Raw genomic sequence first — 16,218 nt, 5'->3', positions numbered from 1 at the left:
CCCTCCTCCGGGCGTCCAGGGCCCACGGGCTGGGAACCATTCCCTCAGCTGCTCCACTTCTGCAGAACCCCAGGATCCCTGTTGTTGGAGGTGGGGGTTTGGTCTCCACATAGGAACATCTTTCAGGTGTTCCTATGGTGTGAGATCCCTTCCAGTTCTGGGAACTGGGTGCCTGAGGTGAGACCCAGGGAAGGATGGAGTCAGGGGAAGGCCTGCGAAGGCACATGGTAGTTTTTTAAGTCATTTAGGTATCTCTGTACTAAGCACACTGATAGGTCCTGCCTGACAAAAATCAATTTTGTGTGTTCCGTAAAATCCTCCACTTGGTTAGTTTATATCACATTGGGCAGTGTTGCCATGTTACCACAAACCCTCCCCTCTGCTAATTGTTTGCACAATTCCTATACTAATTTCTTTTTTCAATAAGGGTAACTTTAATAATCTTCCTATTTTGGATACAAACCAGAGTTGAGACTCTTACATAATGCTTGGCCCGACTTCCAAGAAAGCTGATGTTTTGCTCAAGCAAATGAAGTAATAATTGCTTGAAAATCTTGCTCTGATTTTACGTGGGAGGGCAGCTTTAATCTTTTTTCTCTCCGTAGTTCTGATGGTGTTTTTGATGAAAACCAAAAACACTAACCGAACTCATTTCTGAACTTTCTTCCACATATTGTCTAGTTTTATGTAATATCTTATCCTTCTGAAAGCAGATGAAACTAAGTGGATTTTTGTCCATTGATTAGATAAAAATGACTCTAACCCATTCATTGCAGAATTACAGTTTCTGTGAATTTCAGTGCATTAATTTCTTAGACTGATACATATACACCATTGTCTCAAAGACAGTTGGAGCCCTTGGGGGTTTCTCTACCTTGTGTGAATCTGGAGGGACTACATGTTGGGAGTGGGGCGTTTGCCCAGGATGCCATAGCAACTTAAATAGCATTACTAAAAGAAACAAGTTTTTTCACAGAGAAACAGCTTCATCTAAGGCTCAGCCCTGACATGAATAAGGCATCTCACAGGACATTGTTCTTTAAGGGCATTAAATTCCATTTTGCTTGCCTGTACTTTTGAGGATCCCTGCACTCATGCTTCTCTTTTATTTCCTTTCTTCATTGCTTTTGTCTTTTTCATTACAGTTCTCTGTCTTCCTGTATCTAATTCACTTTTTTAATTCGTTCACCCTGCATTTGGCAAGCACTTAGGTCCTGGGGCTACATAAATGCAGAAAACAGCCCCAAGCCTCAGAGTTGTTACATATTCAGAGGGAAACTAACCAACACACAGATCCTTTCACGGCAATGTGGTCATGCGTGGTAGAAGCGTAAACAACTTGCTCCTTACATGGAGAATCTGAGGCCATCAGAAGCGCGGTGGGGAAAACGGTATTTGAGTGCTTCATAGGTTCATAGATGTACTTGGAAGAGAGCCAGGTTCTTCACAGTACGATCCTTTAACTCTCAAAACTAAATCATGTAGGTATTCTTCCCACTTTGCAGATGAGCAAATAGGCTCAAAATGTAGCCCAGATCACACAGCTAGTTCGGTGCGGGGCCGGGGGGGGGGGGGTGGTGCGCAGAGCCTGATGTCCCAGTGGTGCTTCTTAACTAAGAGCCTGCCAGGCCCCCGCAGAGCTGGTTTCTAGTTTGATTACTTTAGCATGAGTAGTAAAGTATTACTTCACTTGAAGCCAGCCTTCAGGGATCCGTCCCCAGATGCTGGGGTCTGGCTAAGCCACGCTCTTGGTGCAGAAGTCCCAGACCTTTCCACTTGATGTGACTCCACGGTGGATTCAGCTTTGTGCTGCCTCGAGTTAGGAAAGGCTTTATCAAAAACAAGGCATTTGGGCTGGTCCTGTGTAAAAGCTCTACGAGGAAGAAAGCGGGGAGGGGCGTTCCAAAGATAAGGACGGTTAATGAAGAAGCTGTGTCTTGCTAATAATGAGACAAGCCAGCGTGGTCGAGGGAAACAGGCCCTTTTTGGAGCCCGACCTTGTTAGGCAGAGACATCTTTCTTTCAGAGTGGCATTTGCACGAGCATCCAGGTCTCTCAGGGTTGGGCTGAGAGTCACCAGTGAGCTGGATGGAGCTGTTCTGCCTGTGTCGGTAACGCGAACAATGGAAACTAATGATTTGAGGGTCTTTTTAGGGCACAGCAGACGGTTTGGAACCCAGCAGTCGCACAGCGTTGGGGGAGGTTGTTGATGAAGCTGGTGTTCGGTGGGGTTGTGAGTGGAGACACTGCCCCGATGGCGAGAGGGCATGGCAGGTCACGGACCTCAGGTGGCCGTCTCTGGCTGTAGTGTGGCAGGTCCTCTAGTGCAGGGCTGATGGCACCAGGGTGACCACCACCTACGAGGCTACAGCAGCAATTAGGGCACTAGATGGCAGGGTTGAGACTGAAGCTGAAGGGGAGAGGAGGGACCGGATGTGGTAACGTGGGGTAAGTTGAAAGTGGTGGTCAGGTGTAGGACTAAAAGAATTTTAGATACAGACCTTGGGGAGATGATGGTGTCCTTTGCTGAAATAGGGGAAGGGGCAGAACGCTACCCTTCGCCTGGGTTTTTTTATCCTAGGTTTGTTTTTGCCTTTTCCTTTGATATTTTTTAGACCAGGTTTAGGTTCACAGCAGATTTGAGAAGGCACAGATTTTTCCCTATGTCCCCTGCCCCCACTGCACAGCCACCCCCATTATCAACACCCCCTCCTCCACAGTGGCCCCATTTGTTACAGCTGAGAAGCCCACATGGACATCATGGTCACCCAGCGTCCATAGCTTACACTGGGGCTCACTCTCAGTGTTATAGGTTCCATGGGTTCGGACAGCCCTAGGTTTCTGACAGGTGAGTTTCAGGGAGACCTGGAAGGAATCAGATAAAGATGTCCAGAACACAGAGATCGGGAGGGAGGTCAGGGCTGGAAATGAGAGATTGGAGATTCAGTTGTGTATGAAACCATGACAGTGGCTAGTGGGGTTGCAGGGCGCTGTGGTGTGAGCAGAGCTGGACACGCGCCTGGCAAGTATATCCCCTGCAGTGAAATGAAAATAACGGCCAAGCCTGACAGAGGATGCATATTTTCAGTGTTTGGGAGCAAATAAGAGTGAAAAATTACACATTAGATGGGACTTGAGACAGTTATGTGAGCCGAGTTATGGTATTAACTTACATCTTTATGGAAATGCTCTACTCTCAAGAGTGTGAAACTTCATGGCTATGACAAAAAATTGTTCTGCTTGGAACTTAAATAGACCAATAATGAAAAATATGCATAAACGAACAAGCACAGGGCTGGACTTGACCTGTGGGCTGGTTTGCTGAGCCCCGGATCTAATTCATGAGAACATCATTATCATACTCTTGGCTAAATTCAGACTGCCTGCCTTCTCGTCGCCTAATAGGCCAACAGTTGGAGCCTAAGAACAATTTATCCTACTTGTGGTAACAGGAATACAAAGCCCTGCCAGTGTCAGTGTGTGCTGAGCGAGGGCCCTGCCTCCGGCAGTGCCGTGCACACTGCACAGTGCAGGGCGCCCCCTCGTGAGCTCAGCGCGTCGACACAGGCTGCGCTTGGCTCCGCAGAAGTCTCTTCAGTAGGAAAGACCACGAAAGGGAAACTGGGAATCTTAGGCGCCAGAGAGCCTCCGATTGGGTGATGAGACCACTAAGTGCAACGCAGGCTGAAAACCGTGCACAGCTCTGCACCTTAACCACAGGAACGCGACCAACAAGTGTTTGAGGGCTGGTCGACTGGGCAAAGCAGTTCCAGAAATGGGCTGCTTTTAGGTGTTGGCATCCTCCGAGCTCTTTTATTTCATTTGTATAACCTTCTGATCCTTGTTTTCTTTTGGTTTTCAGGGGTGCCCTGGAAGCTTATGTTCAATCAGTTAAAAGCAGAGAAGGCAAAGAATTTGCACCAGTTTATCCCATAATGGTTCAACTGCTTCAAAAAGCTATGTCTGCTCTTCAGTAATAATGTGAAGTATTTCTTAATGTCCATTTTGTGCTAACCTATCCAAGGTTGGCAATTTAACACATACTCTAAAGGACAGCTGCCATCTACTATTTTAAGAATGTAATTGAATTTTTTGTATTTCCTGTTGATCTTTCCTGTTTACCTCTGAAGCCCTTCTACCTTACGTAGCATAAAATGTCAAAACTGATTCATCATCACCACCTTCCAACTCTGTGGACCTGATTTTTTCCAGAAAGATACCAAACTCTTGTCTCTCCTCTCAGGCTTTTCTGTGAGGCTATCTAAAACTTCTTTCCCATCACAGAGTCCCCGCTGCTGCTTAAGGGATTCGACCAACTTCTAGTAAGTACACTGCTTCTCCCCAGCTGGCATCCTTCCTCACTGGATAAGTAGGTAGCCCAGTGGTTTCCATATTTGGCTGCATATTAGACTCACTGGTAGAAGCTTTAAAAAACCCTGATGCCCAATTTGTACCCCTTATTAACACGTATGGGGGTAGAAGCCAAGCATTAGTATTTAAAAATATATATATATCCTGAAGTGTTTCCAACATGCAACAAAGTTTGGGAACCACTGGCATATCCCAAAGCTAAGATGTAGGGCTAAATGTTGTGTAACTGTATCTTTAATAAAGATAGAGCAAGGCTGTCTTTACACTCTTGTGTGTCATTTTATTAAAAACAGACTTTCGGGGCTGTTCAACTTTGTAACAGAGATGCCAAGTTAAAAATAACTTTTACTCTATAAGATTTCTTGTAATCTAGGTCCTTAGTTTTCTATTGCCCTTGCCCTGTCATTAACATTTTATTTTAAATTTAATGTTTAAAATCCCATAAGCCACTTCTAAAATATTTTCCATCTCCTGAACCTGTTATTCTGATGACTCATTGGTAAAGGTCAGTCAGGATCAATCAGTGGAAGTCAGAGATAAACAATTTTTTCATTTTATTTGAAATAATATACAAGAATATAGTGTGCAAAATTTAGGGGCAACATCATGAAGAAGTGTAATGAACTGAAATTCAATTTTACAGCTGTGATTCCTAACCAGAAACACCACTGGGTAAGTAACATGAAAAGCCATGATTGATTGTAGCTCAGAGCATAAGCAGCTGTATTGCCATTGTGTTTGCTCTCACTGTAGACAGTTTGGAGGAAAGTAAAGTGCACGTGTTGCACTGCATAAGTGCAAAGTCTGCCCCCACCATAGAGATACGATGACAAATACGATATTAAGATATGTGGCTGAGGAGATACAGGACACAAAAGTTAAAAATACAATGGTGTCAACCGTTAACAGCACCATTACAGTGACTATACCCCAATGCTATTCACTAACTTTACCTTGGCCTGGGCTGTCTCCATCGAGCAAGGGGTGGGTGCTGCCACCTGGCGCGTCCACTCAGCATGCTCCGGGAGCTGTGGCAGGTGGCTCTCAGGCTGTGACACTGACACCATCCACCTGCCCCCTGTTCCGGCAACCTCTTGGCACTGGCCAGACTAGGAGCCCCCGTGTTTGGCACAGATGCTGAGCCATATGGTGGTTGCTCAAGGAAAGGCCAACTCCCGGCTTCTGCTTCACTCCATTATGTATACAATACAGATTAATAAGCAGTAAGGAGCCAATGTATAAACAGCAGTTACATATTTTTAAATTCCCCCTTTGTACAATTTAAAATAAAACATGTATACACTTCTCCTCTCTTTCTACTGTACTTTAGCACCACAGGATATCAATTTTCAAGCCTATATTACCTGATAAACATATATGAAGTTTGGAAGAAAATAAGGCAATTTGGTTTACAATGTTGATAGTTTTAGCTTACTTAATGCTCTAATGGAGAAAGCAAATCCTCACTCATATTATTAAATCAATCATTTCAAGACTCAATGCTATCAGTATCTTACGGTCACACGGATTCAGGACAAATGGTGAGACCTTGATCTTCTTAAGTCTTTCCATCAACAGTCAATGTTTATGCAAATACAGACTTAAGAACATAAGCATCCTGGTTTAATGTTGTTGTGAGCCCTGTGGAGATAAAATTAATAACTCAGTGAATGTTTACACATAAATACACAGCAGTTCTACAAATGAAAGCTAAGATGGATAATATAATGTTAACAACCATACTATTAAAAAAAGATCGCTTTCTCAAAGGTGGTGATTTTTTTAAAGTCTGATAATACCTGATGGTCCAAGCATCCAGAAAATTTATGAAAATGCTGAGACAAGAGAGATCGACTAGGATGAGCAGACAGGAAAGGGGATCCAGGCCAAGTCCTACCACATGGAATCCTAAAGAACTTCAAAAATCTAGTTCAGTCACCCTCATACTGGAATCTGACTGCTGACTGCTTCTTTATAAGAAATTCTTAAACAGATGAGAACCACATGTTACTATACAGAAATAGACAAATACAGAGAATGAATTAGAACATCCTTGGCCAGCCCTCCTGCTGCGAAGTACTGATGCTGTCCCTTTGTCTTTAAATGATATTTCAAATTGAGCTCATTCTGTTCTATCAATCATGTGACGTTTTCTTGTAATTAATCGAAAACACTTAAAAGATGCTAGTCTAGTAATGGAAAAGTTTTAAGAATCAGGTCTATCCAATACAGCATTATTATGGTGCAAACCTGTTTACTAGCCTTCCTGGGCCTTTCTATTTCTTCTCCTTGCTGAGATTTTTAACCTAGAAATTCTGTGCAAATGTCAGAAGTCCCCACCTCCACAGCCCATCACCAATTAAGAAAAGAAAGGCTGTTGAGACATACCACCCCAAATCAGAAAATTCTTCTCCTGTGATAGTAATGAGTTAATAAGCCCCATCTTTCAACCCAACCAGAAATACTCATTTCAGAGTCTTCTACTTTAGCATCTCTAGCAAACATTCCTACTTTGCAAGCTACAAGAGTAAATGGCACTAATGACGAAAGGCAGCCTGCCTTATATGATGGTGTGCAAACATTATTTAGGTTCTGAAAGATAAGAAGGCTGAGAAACAGCATCAACGCCCATTTAAAGCTTCTAACAACCGCTCCAATACGCTAGTACAATTTTGGAGTTAAGTCAAGATCACTTTAAGCAACTACTTGTTGAAACATACTGAATTGGTTCTTTTCCTTTTCCAACAGTCAGGATTTAAACGTTTTTGTTCTTCAGCCAAAGCCTTTGCTTCTAATGTATACATTCTCCTCTCTTCATTCTTCATTTTCTTCCACCTGTCACCAAGGATCACACTTATGGCTCTGTAAAAGAAACATTTACACAGTGTTGAAAGCAAGAATTTTTCAGAAAACTCATGTCAAGTGCTGCTACTTTAGGAAGAAGTAGAAAGTTGAAAGACAAAAATCTCGTCCAACATAGAGAAGGAGAAAGGTCAAGACTACTGTACTCATTTCCAGTAAAATCTGAAGTCACGGTCCATTCATCGTAATCTTGGCAATTAAAGCCTCCTAGAATAGGGCCAATATCTAAAAGGGCTAAAAACTGGATATTTTACACAGCTTAGATTTGAAGAAAAAAGTTAAATATTTCAACGAAATGGTTTGTTTGAATTACCATTGGGTACATCGGTCTTCCAAAGATGTTTAAGATTATTAAGGCAGACAGTGTTTAGTATCAGCAGCATATTCACCTTGTATTGAAAGGTATTCTTACTTTGTTTGTGCCCATAACCCATCAAATAGTCACGATAAGCCTTTTTTCATTCATGCAACCGCCGTGAAAATGTGGTGGCGCTAACTATGCACACTTACCACTTACCTCCAAAGACACCACCAAATAAACCTTAGGCCACAGTTACACTTACTACTTAAGAAAACTGGATAAACTCAAAGGGGAAAAAGTCAAACTATTAAGACCCATCATGATAGAAATTTGAAGCTGTTCCCTGTTTATTAATTTGTTCCCAAAACTACTAAAATGGTCTCATCCAGAACAGGCAGACACAGACTGTTTGTTTCCCTTTTGTGAAGAGCTTAACCCTCATTAACCCTTAATTTCATGACACTCATACGAAACAGGTGGTCTGGAATGACTGCATGAAGTACGTACAAAAGATTTCACAATGGCTGACATGGAAGCTAGAAAACAGGCATCTGAGCTTTAGAACAGTCGCCACAGAAGCTCTACTTGAAAAGAAATTTAAAATGTAGTAAATGTATGTATTTTTTAATCCAGTAAGTCGATGCAATTCAACATTGCACTGCATCTTCTTTTAGTAAAATAAAAACCAGTTTTTATAGTCTCCGAGTTAAAGGTACTATATAATGGTTGACACATTTACTAGTGAAATTGATTAAAAAGTATTCACATATGTATCAATTTCCAAGTCACAGATGCATTTGGTATAAGAAGCTTCTCTTTTTAAAATGGAAGTATTTGGGGTGGGCAAGATGGGTGAAGATGGTCAACAGGTACAAACTTCCAGTTTTAAGTGATGGAGCTGTAATGTACAGCAGGGTGAGTACAGTGAATAATACTGTGTGGTATATTTGAAAATTGCTAAGAACATAGATCTTAAAAGTTCCTATCACAAGAAAAAAAATTCCTAACTATGTATGGTGATGGATAATAATTAGACTAGTTGTGATCACTTCTTAATATGTACAAATAGTAAATCATTATGTTGTGCACCTGAAACTAATATGTCATATGTCAATATATCTCATATATATATATATGTATATATATAAAAAGATCATGAGTCATTAAAACCGGAATTCAAAGCTGAATTATTTTATGTGCATAATCATTTGACTTTTCTCAGAATATCAAGGATTAAGGGAACTAGGAAGAATGGAGAAGATAATTTTAATTCGTGGAGAACTTGGTTGGTTTGAGAGCAAGCGAGCAGTAGAGGATTCTAAGAGATGAGGTATGGGCACAAGCAAACAGTAGGAAGGACTCGCCCTGTTAACTTTTATCCCTGGGCTCTAGTGAGGACCCCTCGTAGTCTTTTGACAAATCTGGCAGTCATTACAAACTGCCAATGCCTGCACATCCCATAGCATGACACAGTTGTAAAACAAGTACATCCTTGAGATCTGACACAAGAAGGTGCTAGTCTTTTCTGTAAAGATGGAACAGTCAATTGTTAGAACTGTGTCATCTAACAGGCAAGTGACATTTAATATTATTTTAGAAGGCAGATCCTTACCTCTTAGCTAACCTAATTATCTGTCTAGGTATTATAAAACAGTTACACATGACCCTAAAAATTCCACTTAAACATTTTACTTTAAAATCAACCTGGAAAACAGAATTCAATAATGAAAGCTACTGAATAACTTAACTATCCCAGCTCCTCTGAACTGCACAGAAGTGTTACTGAATTGTTATAGTCAGAATTATCACTATTTTTACCTGTTATCTTTCCCTGGATACATCTGAGTATATTCAACTCTGTATTTTTTGGCAAAAAGCATGAAGGCATTCATTGGTCTTTTGCACTTGTTAGGAGAAGTGGCACTCACAGTCCCTGAGCTGTGGGTTTTGACAGCTTTAGCATACAAGGAATTGGAAGAGAGCTGTGAGGATCCCGGGGAGCCACAGTTTTTACTGAATCCAGATCTTTCAAAGTCTTGACCTCCAGGTCCTCCACAAGACAAAGATGCACGACGCTGACGAGCCATACTACTTAACACATAGACTGCAGAGGAATCCATAGGCGTGAAGTCATAGCTGTAAATAAATACATAAATTCATTAACAGGATTTTAATTCAGTATAGTTATCTGATTTGTGAAAACAGGATTAAAAAAAAAAAGACCCTTAAGATCTGATTGGAAATTTCAATGTATTTTACCTTAAATAATGTTACCAACACTACTTTAGCAACTTCACCGTTGATAGTTGCTTGTAAGATGAAAGCTTATGTATGCATTTACTAAATTTATTTTTTTTAATCTTAATACAAAATGTTTTTATTAAAGACTTCCAAGCCTCCCCACTTCAAAGGAATCTGTTACAATCCACATACTTTATTCATAGCAAACACCTTCTTCAGATCCCATACAACTCATTCCTACTTTAGATTCATTTTTTTGACAAATTTGATAATCTAATTTGTTGACCTCTAGAAGCCTGAAACTACAAAATTAAAACAGAGTAGCAAGCATATACCAGGCCTAAGGACTAACTACTACAGAAGACAAGACGTTGGGTAAGGACAGATAGAAGTGGTTAAATGTAGCTAAAGAAACTTTAAATGCACAGTAGCCTGGGTCATCTGTTTACAATGACATGTAAATACAGTCATACATGCATTAGTCTCCCCTCAAGGCTATCCATATATTATAAATAGCCTAATAACTTAAAACCCCACATTGATCAGGAAAGGCCACATTTTGTTAGGTATGTTCAGTTTATATAGGTATATAAGCTTTCCGTATCATCTCCTTTTCTCAACAAGCTTGCGTGGCGATTATCATTATCCTCTCTTTATATGAAGAAACAAGCTAAAAAAGTATTGTTCACCCAAGGCCTCACAGCTACTAGCTCTCAACCCAGATCTGTTTGTCCAGCTCCAAAGCCCCAGGTTTCCTCATAAGTACCATGGTACTCTGCACTGCTGTTGGCAAACCTCAAGGTGAATAACCATCAGATTAATTGAAAACATCATCTGAAAATTAGAAATAACGTAGACCACAGCCTAAAAATATACCTGTCAAGAGAATTCTCTTGTTCCAACTCTGTTAACTTCTACTGCTTACATTGGTAATCTCAGCAGAAAATCTTTTACTTCACCCCAACTCCTCTTTCTCTCCCTGAAACAGAGATTCTGGCAGTCCATCAACAGGTTGATAATAGCTACAGGAATAGTATCCGCCTACAGGTGAAGCAATGTGCGATTATGAATGATTCTGACATACGGAGAGCTACCTGAGTGAGGTGCACGCCATTCACTGCACACAGTAAATGACTTTTACCAATTATCAACCACACAACATCTGCTTTTTCAAAGGTATTACATGAAATAAGTGTACTTACAAGTATGACTCCAAAATCATCCAATAAATGCTTAGCAATCAGTATTATGCCAGAGAAATAATTTTTGCTATCTTAAGCCCCTCTCATATGTAATTTAGAAAAATAGCAAACTTAAGCATTTGTAAATGAACCTGACACAAAATTATTAATTTCTACTGCAGGAAAATAATTATAATTTGAAATACTGGAAGATTTAAAAATAGGGTAGGCTAATTGCCTACTGAAATTTGAAAACTCCACCATCTAGTGGTACAAATATAACCGTCACCCATTTCCATTATGGATACAATTTAAAGTAGCTTGAAATATTCAATCACAGAATTCATATTTTTGACATGACTACAGCATTATATTACATAAAACATCTTTTTAAAAGAGCTTAATTTTTTGCTATACTGAGCATTCGCTCTCTTTGCTATCTGTTCCTAAAATGTGCCTTACTGCACCTCACTTTTTTTCTACATGCCACTCCTCGAGCTCAGGATGCCCCTTTCCACCGTCACTGTCTATTGCTCTTAAAGAAAAAGTACAATAGTATAGTGTCTATTAACTGAATCAGAAATATTAACTCACTTAACCCTCCCTTCGATATGATCCTCATTTTACAGCTTTTTTCTTTGTTTTGAAGACCATGGAAAAATTAACTTACCCCAGTTTCCGCAGCAAAGCTATCACAGAGCCCGGCTGTGAATCCAGGCAGTCCGCCGCAGAGCCGTGTTGCTAACCAGGCTACACTGCCTCCCAACCAGCACCTACACACGGTACACACGGCCTCATCCATTCCCTTCTCTAGGCTGGAAGCAAAGAGGCAGGCCTATGTCTTAACTGATCTTCAATCCCCAGTGCCAGCACGTTCTAGGCTCTCAAAATGACTGACAGCTGACCGAGAGGGTAAAATAAATCACTCTGGAGAACGTAATAATATAAAATTTTAATTGGGCTCATAGCCCGTCTCTGCCACTTACTAATGGTATGAGCTTGGGCAGGTAACCCTCTAGCCTCAGTTTACTTAGCTCTGAAATGAAGATAATATTTGCTATGCAGTGTTGCACAGCTGGCAGAACAGACTGTATAAAACACTTAAGGCAGAGGTGAGCACACAGCAGGTCCTCAACTGGGGTATCAATTATTATTGCAGAAGTAGTCTAGATTGGTAAAGTGACTGTCCTAAACCTGCCTGATGCCTAGAAGATTGGCCTCAATACCCAATGTCTCAAATGGGCTTCTTCAACTCAAGCTCTCACCTGGAAGCTTCCTTTCTGCAATAGAGCCACCTACTGTGTTTAAGAGCTCATCCATCAGTTTACTGCTGACTTCTTCTGGTCCCCAGCAAGCTAGCATCTACTCCAGTGCCCTTCCTAGACCAGCATGACCCAAGAGCACCTCCTGTGTGCCAGCTGGATACTGTAATTTCTAGCCCTCACAACAAGGAGTAGAGTTAGGCAGGTGTCATCACCTCCATTTTACAGTTAGAACACTGAGGCTTGCATTTGCAGCAACATGGATGGGCCTAGAGATTATCGTACTAAGCAAAGTAAGTCAAAAAGACAACCATATGATCTAAAATACGACAGGGAATTCCCTGGTGGTCCAGTGGTTAGGACTCCGTGATTTCACTACCAAGGGCCTGAGTTCAATCCCTAATCGGGGAACTAAGATCCTGCAAGCCACGTGATGCAGCCAAAAATAATACTAAAATAAGATAAAATATGACACAAATGAACGTATCTATGAAACAGAAACAGACTCAAAGACACAGAGAACAGACCTGTGGTTGCCAGGGAGGAGGAAGAGTGGGGGAGGGAGTGAGTGGCAGTGTGGGATGAGCAGATGCAAACTACTGCTGATATACACAGGATGGATAGACACAAGGTCCTACTGTACAGCACAGGGAACTATATTCAATATCCTGTGATAAACCATAATGGAAAAGAATATGAAAAAGAATATATGTATAATAAAAATTTTTAAATAACAAGGAAACAGTATTTCTATCACTAAAGTTCTACATTTGTCACCCCAGAGGTAACCATTCTCCTGAACTGTTAATCATTCCCTTAATTTCCCAACAATTTTATTATAAAACTCATTCATAAACACGATAGAAACTATAGTGACATTAATTATGTTAAAATAGCAATTATATTAACATGTTACATAATGTTTCATTGTGCAGAAATGAATTAACGTTGCAGGCTTGCTGTCCTTTCAAAGGGTTACTTACAGGCTGGCCCTTGACTAGCATCCGGAACTTGGATTTTGGGAGGGTTCCCATCATACCCACAACTGATAAGAGTGGCTCACTGTTCCTAAACTGTATGTACAAAAAATACGGTTTACCCTAAACAACTGCTTTCCTTTTGGAAGCTTTTGGTATATGCCAGGCAGAGGCAGCCTATGCAACCAGCTCCCAATAAAACCCCTGGTGCTGCGTGTCTAATAATCCTCCTGGTAGATAATGATTCACACGTGTTGTAGCTCACTGCTGGGGGAAATAAGCTTGTCCTGTGTGACTCCACTGGGAGAGGACTCACTGGAAGCCTGGCTTCCCCCAACTTAAGCCCACGTCTTTCCTGTTCACTACTTTGCTTCATATCTTTTCAATGTAAGATATCATAGCTGTGCATATGATTAAGTACTAAATCCTGTGAGCCCTCCCAGTAAATCACTGAACCTGGGGGTGACCTTGAGGATCCCTGGCGTAACTGTATAATGTGTATTTTACATACTATAGAAAGATTATATAAATGTAATTAGATTTATAATTTTATTAGATATATTTCCAAAGAACATCTGATTCCAGACTAATTTTTACTTAACATTATTTCTAAAGATCCATGTTTTAAAATGTATGGCTACGGTTCATTCAACTTCCACTGACAAAAAGAATTCTACTGTATGACTGTATCACACTATATGCATTCAGTCTCCAGTGAATGAGTACTGATACTGTTTCCACGTCATACGCAACACAGCTTGAACTTTACACATCGCCTAGTGCATGTCTACAAGCATTTACTTCTCTACGGTGTACATACAGAGGAATGGAATTGCCGATATTCACTGGTAGACAATAAAGCGAAAGTATCTTCCAAAATTTTTTTATCCATTTACACTCTCACCAAACATTAGAGGTATCACGGATCTAAATCCTAAGAATACTCTGAGTACTGAACCTTAACAATGTCTTGTTTTTCAAAAAAGACTGTATAAAAGAGAGTCAAACAGCATTTAGATTCCAATCTTGCAGATGTTTGTTGAGCATATAGCCTGTGCCAGGCCCTGTGCTGGTTGATTTTTTAAAATGTTTTTTAAAAATAGTCTCACTTGGGCTTCCCTGGTGGCACAGTGGTTGAGAGTCCGCCTGCCGATGCAGGTGACACGGGTTCGTGCCCCGGTCTGGGAAGATCCCACATGCCGCGGAGCGGCTGGGCCCGTGAGCCATGGCCACTGAGCCTGTGCTCCGCTACGGGGAGAGGCCACAACAGTGAGAGGCCCGCGTACCGCAAAAAAAAAAAAAAAAAGAAAGAAAAAGTCTCACTTATGCTTTCAAAATAAAAAAACATATTAACCTTTTATTTTATTATATTAAACTGAATTTATTTAAAATCTTCAGGCCAGCAGAAATTCTTGAAAATTCTCTACTTAAAGGCCTATGGATTTGATAATTATCTTAAAGAAGGGGTCTTGGGGCTTTCCCAGGCGCAGTGGTTAACAATCCGCCTGCCAATACAGGGGACACGGGTTTGAGTCCTGGTCCGGGAAGATCCCACATGCCGCGGAGCAACTAAGCCCGTGCGCCACAACTGCTGAGCCTGCGCTCTAGAGCCTGAGAGCTACAACTACTGAGCCCGTGTGCTACAACTACTGAAGGCTGCATGCCTAGAGCCCATGCTCCGCAACAAGAGAAGCCACTGCAATGAGAAGCCCGCGCACCGCAATGAAGAGTAGCCCCTGCTCGCTGCAACTAGAGAATGCCCATGCACAGCAACAAAGACCCAACGCAGCCAAAACTAAATAAATAAAAGCTAACTTTTTTTCAAAAAGAAGAAAGAATGGGTCTTAAAATCCCAGATATCATATACTTTCTCTGGGTTCCTTCTGGGAGGAGGGTGACCAACTGCCCCCATTTTCCCAGGACTGAAGGGTTTCCAGTGGTGCAGGACTTTCAGTGCTAAAACCAGAAAAGTTCTGCACAAATTCAGACAGTTGGTCAACTTTCTTGAATGTCAGCACACATGGGTCCTTGTCCTATTATACCACTTACTAATAGGGTGATCTCAGGAAAAATCACTTTCCTCTTTAAGTCTTTCCAAATGTCAACTTTTTGCTGTTTTTACAATTTTTAATCCATGCAACTAATGCCCTTGGTCAAAATGAATAGTAAACAAAGACACAGTTAACTAAAGAAAAAGAAAGATACAATTAACAGACTTATGGTCTGGTTCAAAACAACTGGCCAGATTTAGCAAATTTTTCTTTTCTTAACTATCAAAGATGATCTATTTAATTCCTAGACATATAATGTGGTATTTTCCTAATCTTAAATGTTTTATGAAGTCACTTTTCCTACATGACTACTCCATGTAAAAGTCTTTTTTTGTTTTTTGAAGTATAGTTGATTTACAATATTGTGTTAGTTACTGGTATACAGCAAAGCGATTCACTTATATATATATATATTTAATATACATATTCTTTTTCAGATTCCTGTCCTTTATAGTTTATTACATACTACCCTGTACTATACAGCAGGACCTTGTTGTTTATTATATATATAGTAATTTATATATTAGTATCTGTTAATACCAAACTCCTAATTTATCCCTCCCTACCCCCCCTTTCCCCTTAGGTAACTATAAGTTTGTTTTCTATTTCTGTGAGTCTAATTCTGTTTTGTAAATAAGTTCATTTGCATCATTTTTTAGATTCCACATATAAGTGATGATATATGGTATTTGTCTTTCTCTGACTCACTCCACTTAGTATGATAATCTCTAGGTCCATCCATGTTGCTGCAAATGGCATTATTTCATTCTTCGTAAAACTCCTTGAGGGACTTCCCTGGTGGTGCAGTGGTTAAGAATCTGCCTGCCAATGCAGGGGACACAGGTTCGAGCCCTGGTCTGGGAAGATCTCACATGCCGAGGAGCAACTAACCCCGTGCGCCACTACTACTGAACCTGCGCTCTAGAGCCTGCGAGCCACAACTACTGAACCTGCATGCCACAACTACTGAGC

The 16,218-nt window shown here is 40.8% G+C and overlaps 2 protein-coding genes across 7 annotated transcripts in view; one reads left to right on the top strand and one right to left on the bottom strand.

The window, feature by feature from the left end:
* Positions 1-4,634, top strand: part of COG5 (component of oligomeric golgi complex 5) — a 283,326-nt gene extending 278,692 nt beyond the window's left edge. For both annotated transcript variants that reach the window (XM_060157278.1, XM_060157277.1), the window contains exon 22: positions 3,863-4,634. In XM_060157278.1, the coding sequence (XP_060013261.1) occupies positions 3,863-3,977 (115 nt within the window). In that variant the 3' untranslated portion in view covers positions 3,978-4,634. The remainder of the gene's footprint in view (positions 1-3,862) is intronic.
* Positions 4,635-4,908: 274 nt separating this feature from the next.
* Positions 4,909-16,218, bottom strand: part of HBP1 (HMG-box transcription factor 1) — a 31,037-nt gene continuing 19,727 nt past the window's right edge. For all 5 annotated transcript variants that reach the window (XM_060157282.1, XM_060157281.1, XM_060157280.1 and 2 more), the window contains 3 exons: positions 9,353-9,670; positions 7,092-7,233; positions 4,909-6,012 (listed from right to left, as the gene is read on the bottom strand). In XM_060157282.1, the coding sequence (XP_060013265.1) occupies positions 5,995-6,012; positions 7,092-7,233; positions 9,353-9,670 (478 nt within the window). In that variant the 3' untranslated portion in view covers positions 4,909-5,994. The remainder of the gene's footprint in view (positions 6,013-7,091; positions 7,234-9,352; positions 9,671-16,218) is intronic.

The sequence above is a fragment of the Lagenorhynchus albirostris genome, chromosome 8 (genome assembly GCF_949774975.1).
Source record: "Lagenorhynchus albirostris chromosome 8, mLagAlb1.1, whole genome shotgun sequence".
Taxonomy (NCBI): domain Eukaryota; kingdom Metazoa; phylum Chordata; class Mammalia; order Artiodactyla; family Delphinidae; genus Lagenorhynchus; species Lagenorhynchus albirostris.
The sequence above is the reverse complement of the archived record's forward strand: the minus strand, read 5'-3'. Positions and strand labels throughout refer to the sequence as shown.